The sequence below is a fragment of the Lycium ferocissimum genome, chromosome 2, assembly GCF_029784015.1.
Source record: "Lycium ferocissimum isolate CSIRO_LF1 chromosome 2, AGI_CSIRO_Lferr_CH_V1, whole genome shotgun sequence".
NCBI lineage: Eukaryota > Viridiplantae > Streptophyta > Magnoliopsida > Solanales > Solanaceae > Lycium > Lycium ferocissimum.
Window position 1 is genome coordinate 17,195,615 of NC_081343.1, and position 6,153 is coordinate 17,201,767.

The 6,153-nt window shown below is 38.7% G+C and overlaps 1 protein-coding gene across 1 annotated transcript; it reads left to right on the plus strand.

Annotated features, from left to right (window-relative positions):
* Window positions 1–1,515: 1,515 nt before the first annotated feature.
* On the plus strand, window positions 1,516–5,711 carry LOC132047426 (uncharacterized). The gene is made up of 4 exons (XM_059438477.1): window positions 1,516–1,701; window positions 1,743–1,800; window positions 5,221–5,360; window positions 5,481–5,711. The coding sequence occupies exons 1-4, from the start codon at window positions 1,516–1,518 to the stop codon at window positions 5,709–5,711; spliced, it is 615 nt and encodes a 204-aa protein (XP_059294460.1).
* The last annotated feature ends 442 nt before the right edge of the window (window positions 5,712–6,153 follow it).

Here is a 6,153-nt window from a genome sequence, read left to right on the forward strand (position 1 = left end):
CTAGAATTGATGATTAATTTTATCAGCTGCAGGGTGCCAAATGTTTCTCGAAGATTGACTTGAGGTCAGGGTATCATCAACTTTGTGTAAAAGGGGAAGATATTCCAAAGACAGCTTTTCGAATGAGATATGGGCATTTTGAATTCTCAGTTATGTCCTTCAGATTGACAAATGCTCCGGCGGCATTCATGGCACTAACGAACACTGTATTTCAGCCCTTCTTAGATGTCTTTATTATTGTATTCATTGACAATATTCTGATATATTCTCGTTTGGAAATAGAACATGCTGACCACCTTCGGAAGGTGTTGCAAACATTGCGAGATCGAAGGTTGTACGCAAAGTTCTCCAAATGTGAATTCTGGCTAACTTTAGTGGCTTTTCTAAGCTATATTATGTCTGACGAGGGTATTAAAGTTGATAATTGGAAGATCAAAGCCTTTAAGAATTGGCCCAGGCCAACAATAGCCTCAAAATTTTGAAGTTTATCGGGCCTTGCGGGATATTATTGAAGATTTGTAGAAGGATTCTCTTTTGTAGCAGCTCCACTAACAAAATTAACTCAGAAACCAATCAAGTTTCAATGGTCAGAAGCTTGTGAGCAGAGCTTCCAAAAACTGAAAGACAAGTTGATATCCGCTCCTATTGTTATCCTTCTAGAAGGTACTGAGGGTTCCACTGTATATTGTGATGCTTCACGCACAGGTTTGGGATGTGTACTAATGCAAAATGGTAAGGCGATTGCTTATGCCTCCAGACAATTGCGAAAACATGAGCAGAACTACCCAACTCATGATCTTGAGTTGGCGGCAGTAATTTATGCTCTGAAGATATGGTGGCATCACTTATACGGAGTTCATGTTGATATTTATCTTTTGATCAAAAAAGCCTTTAATATATATTCAAGCGAGAAAGAGTTGAAATTGAGGCAACGAAGATGGCTTGAATTCTTTGAAGGATTATGAAGCCGATATCTTATATCATCCTGGCAAAGCCAATGTTATCGCTGATGCTCTAAGTCGCAAGTCGATGGGTAGCTTATTACATGTGCCAGCTGAAAAGATGGAAATGACTAAAGAACTTCACCGCCTAGCAACCCTAGGAGTGCACTTATTAGATTCAGAAGATACTGGGGTTGCCCTATAGAATATGACATAATCGTCTCTTGGCTCGGAAGTAAAGGCTTAGCAGTATGAAGATCTAGTTCTGGTCAATCTCAAGGAAAAAGTTCAACAAAACCGAATTTCAACCTTTAAACATGACCTTGATGGGGTTCTTAAACATCGAGGTCATTTATGAGTTCAAAATATAGGTGGACTTCCAGACAGAATTATGTCAAAATTCCATTATTCCTGGTATTCCATACATCCTAGCTCCACAAAGATGTATTGTGACCCCAAGGTCTTCTTTTGGTGGAACGATATGAAGAAAGATATTGCGAGCTTTGTAGCTCAATGCCCCACTTACCAATAGGTGAAGATTGAACACTAGAAACCTAGCAGCTTATTACAAGAAATGGAGATCCCAACTTGGAAATGGGAAGTGATTAATATGGATTTCATTACTGGATTGCCCCATTCTTATCACAAGTTTGATTCTATTTGGGTGATCATAGATAGGTTGAACAAATCAGCCAATTTCTTGCTAGTCAAGACCACTTACACTACTGAAGATTATGCCAAGCTGTACACTAAGGAGATTGTACGTCTTCATGGTATTCTTGTGCCTATTATTTCTGACAGAGGCGCTCAGTTTATGACAAACTTCTAGAAGTCTTTCCAGAAAGGTCTAGGCACTCAGGTAAGTCTTAATACAGCCTTCCATACGCAGACAGACGGACAAGCTGAGTGAACCATTCAGACTTTGAAAGATATGCTACGGGCTTGTGTACTGGATTTCCAAGGAAGCTGGGAGAATCATTTGCCTCTTATAAAGTTTTCCTGTAATAATAGCTATCATGCCAGTATCAAAATGGCTCCGTATAAAGCTCTGTATGGTAAGAAGTATGCTATATCTCGCATTTTGTACATCGGAATGTTTTAAGTTAGTGCGACAAGTTAAAGACAAGGCTATTTTTCCGACTTTGTTTCAAGACATAAGTTGCTTATGAAATTTTTTTGAATGGAAATATTAAGGAATTTGGGGTTAAAAGTGAATTACGGAAAGTTAGACATTTCATGAAAATTTGGGGTCAAAAGTGAAGTTTTGGAAATTTTAATTCATGAAAAAAAAGATCATGTGGCCATGCACATGACTTGTGGGCCATAGGCCACATGTATGAAGAATATGTGTGGTATTAGATGACTTATTAAGTCATCTTCATTATTTTCATCTCTTGGTAATTTCTAGAAAATTGGAGAAAAAGAAAGCAAAAAAAAAAAAAAAAAAAAAGAGAAAAGAAGAAAAAGGGGCCGGCCATGTGCATGGCATGTGCCATATATTTATATATATATATGCATAAGCAAAGACTATGCAAGTCATATTTTTCATTCACCTCCTAGAAATTTCAAGAAAAATGAAGAGAAAAAAAGAAGGAGAAAAACGGCCAAGAGGGGGCTGGCCGAACCAGCCCCATGGAATTGATCATGAAAAATTTGTTTCTTCTAGCTTTCATACCAATTGGAAGGCCCTCGTTAACGTGGAGTAGTTGTTGGAACAAGAAAACCGCTCGTTGTCGCAAAACAACATCCTAGTCGAGTGAAGAAATTGAATGGAAAAGGTGAGGTTTAATCTTCCTCACATGTTTTATGGATTATTTGTGCATCTTTGTGATATGTAGGAATGAATGAAATGCATGAAAGTATGATGTTGAAGTTGTAGCCGTGTGTTGTTGTTGTGGCCGTGCATATATGATGTTGTCAAGGAATGGTGAAGTCATTGTATTTAGCATGTTTGTATGTTGTTGTAGTGTGTGGAAATGGATAAAAATCATGGAACTTGTGTGTGGAGGTGTTAGCCGAAAATGGATGGTTTTGTATGTTAAAGAATGAACAAATTTTATTTAGTATTTTAGTTGTCGTCGTTATGGATTCTATGATGTAAAATGAAGTTTTAATGATTCAAGTTAAGGTTATTATTGTGTGGGCTGAATTGGGAGGTGATGTGATCTTGATATGGTTTCTTGAATTTATGAAATTGTAAACGTATGTATTGTTGACATAATTTATGAATGTGGAAGAAGGAAATGTGTTAGTGTTGTTCTCGGGTTTGGGAGTGATTTCGGGTGAGTTGGAGTTTTGTTCGGGTTGTTTGAAATATTCTATGAATCGTTTAAAGCATTCTCGAATATTGTTTGAATGGGTTCGGATTAGTAATTGAATGTATGAATGGTTATGTTGATTTGAATGCAAGCAGTCGAATTGAATATAATGAAATGTTGGAGTATGCGAGAAAGAGTTACTAATGTTAGAATGCGTCGGGATTGATTATTGATATTGCTATTATGTTTGTTGGTATTGTTGGTAATGATTTGGCCGAGTTAAATTCTCGGGGATGTCCAATTTATAGCGGAAATGCTGTCGAAATTTACGTAGAAAAAGTAATGGTTTGGAATTGGATTCTTAGATGTTTATGGCTAATGTTCGACGCCTATTGATGTTATTGTAGATCGTGAGAAGTCGAGACGTAAGTTCGGAGTAGCCAAGCGGCTAAGGTATGTAAGCTTAACCCTTCTTTCTTCGGCATGTCTTAGTGAAAAGTAAGTTATGACACGTACCCCGAGGAAATTCTACTCTTGTGATCCGAGCATGATTATGATCCTTATGTGTTTTTGTCATTCACATTCCTAATGTACTCAGATTATGATCTTTGTGTTTTTCACATGAATGGATTTCAAAGATTGTATAAAAGTTCGTTTTCAAAAGAGAGTTTGTTTCCTAAACAATTCCGAAAACTACGAACGTACGTAACTTTCGCGAGAAAGGCACGGATCGCTTCGATTTGTTCGTAGAAAGTACTCCAGTGAATAGTGTTCGTAACCTTCCAAGGCGGACTCGGATTGGTTTGGCATATGACCACGATCCCTATGGTTTTGCTAATACGTTATGATATATGCTATGTTTCCGAATAACGTCGAAAGATATTTGATATAACTATGGTCCGATTTTCAAGTGACATTCCGTTTGGACTACTTCATCGAGTACGTGATTATGATTTTATATGCATATGGTTTCTCACTACTACTGCTCGTGCATGCCTCGATGCATCTTTCACGAGTCCGGGCCGGAAGTACGCATTCGTGCAACTTCTCTGCATTGTTCACCGAGTCCCTCACTAGAGGGACGGGTACGCTATATATATATATATATATATATATATATATATATATGATGATATGATGATGTGATGAGATGGGGATGGCGGCCAGGATGGCATACCGAGTCCCTTGCTAGCGGGGCCGGGACACGCTATTCACCGAGTCCCTCACTAGAGGGCCGGGTACGTATGTATATATATATGTATATACGCATGCATACATGATTATGATTATGATATGATTTTACTCACCGAGTCCCTCACTAGAGGGTCGGGTACGGTATATATGTACGATGATATGATGACACGGTTATGATTTGATTTTACTTATCGATATATGTCTATGCATGATAAATGTTTTGAAAGGCAAGTCTTCCGATTTCTCTGTACTCTTTACTTCAGTATGATCCCGCTTATTGTATTTCATGCTTTACATACTCAGTACATATTCCGTACTGACCCCCTTTCTTCGGGGGGAAATTTCGCGTTTCATGCCGCGCGAGGTACACACCCGGTGTGAGCGGAAGATATTAGTAGAAGATGTCCCGGCGGGGGTTGGCGAGCTCCGGTTGCTCCGGAAAGTCTTTGCCGAGTCAAAGTATTATGTTATGGTATCATGTTACGTGTTAGAGACTTTGCGGACGAGTTGTCGTGGGTATAAGATGTCGGTTATGTAAGCGGCTATGTAAGCCGATGTGTTATTATGCATTGTATTATAAGTTCCATATGTTTCTATATGATACGATTTTCTTTGGTTCGAGAAAGGTAAAAAGCATGTTATTTTTCGAGAAAACTTTCGGTATGTATTTATGTTACGATTTGAGAGCCAGCGTGATTATGAGTAGAATGTGATTCAGCGGGTTCGCTCGGCCCTAAATAAGGGTCGGGTGCCCATTGCGCCCTAACAGAAATTAGACAGAAATTAGGGTGTGACAAAGTACAAGTCTCCTGCTGGTTGGTTTGAAGTCGGAGAAGCAAGTTTGTTTGGGCTAGATCTTGTTCATAAGGCTAGTGAAAAGATAAAGCTTATTCAGGAACGGTTACATACAGCTCGGAGTCGTCAGAAATCTTATGCAGATGTACGACAACGAGAATTGGAATTTCAGGTAGGTGATTGGGTGTTTCTAAAAATATCACCTATGAAGGGTGTAATGAGGTTCGGTAAGAAAGGGAAACTCAGTCCCCGATATATCGGACCTTATAACATAGTCCAATAAGTAGGCCAGGTAGCTTATGAACTGGAGCTACCATCAGAACTACAAGCACTCCATCCAGTCTTCCATGTATCCATGTTGAGGAAATGTATTGGAGACCCCTCCATAATCGTACAAGTTAATGATATACTAGTCACAGAGAACCTGTCCTACAAGGAAGAACCAATTGTTATCCTCGACAGACAGGTTCGCAGACTTAGAACCAAAGATGTCGGTAAAGGTTCTGTGGAGAAGCAAGGATAGGGAAGAGATGACATAGGAAGCTGAGGTGGAAATGAAATCCAAATATCCTCACTTATTCCCGGTTAAGGTACTTAACAACTAAACATTCCTTCATCTTCCTCAATGACGTTAACTAAAATAAGTATGCTAAGATTCAAATTTTAACACCCCATATCTTAAAATAAAGGTTAGACTCGTATCGTTAGAGTTTCAGATGAAATTCGAAGGTTTGAACGTTTTGCAAAAGTGGCTGAGGGGCCTACTTCGGGCAACTATAACACCTTGATTCGTTGAGAATTCATAGAAGGTTCCTTAATGAAAGTTGTAGCACGTAGAAATACCTTTCCAGACATATAAGGATGAGGCCAATTAGAGTTTGGACCAAAGAGATATGATCGTCTCAAAATGGCTAATAAAGAGGTTCTTAAGATTCGATAGAATCGACTAATTTTTGATATGCCTG

Excerpts from the sequence above, each read along its gene's own strand:
- LOC132047426 (XM_059438477.1), top strand. The coding sequence starts at position 1,516 with ATGGAGATCCCAACTTGGAAATGGGAAGTGATTAATATGGATTTCATT. Across the intron at positions 1,702-1,742 it reads AGCTGTACACTAAGGAGATT|AGGCGCTCAGTTTATGACAA; the intron begins GTACGTCTTCAT and ends TATTTCTGACAG. Across the intron at positions 5,361-5,480 it reads AACGAGAATTGGAATTTCAG|GTAGCTTATGAACTGGAGCT; the intron begins GTAGGTGATTGG and ends TAAGTAGGCCAG.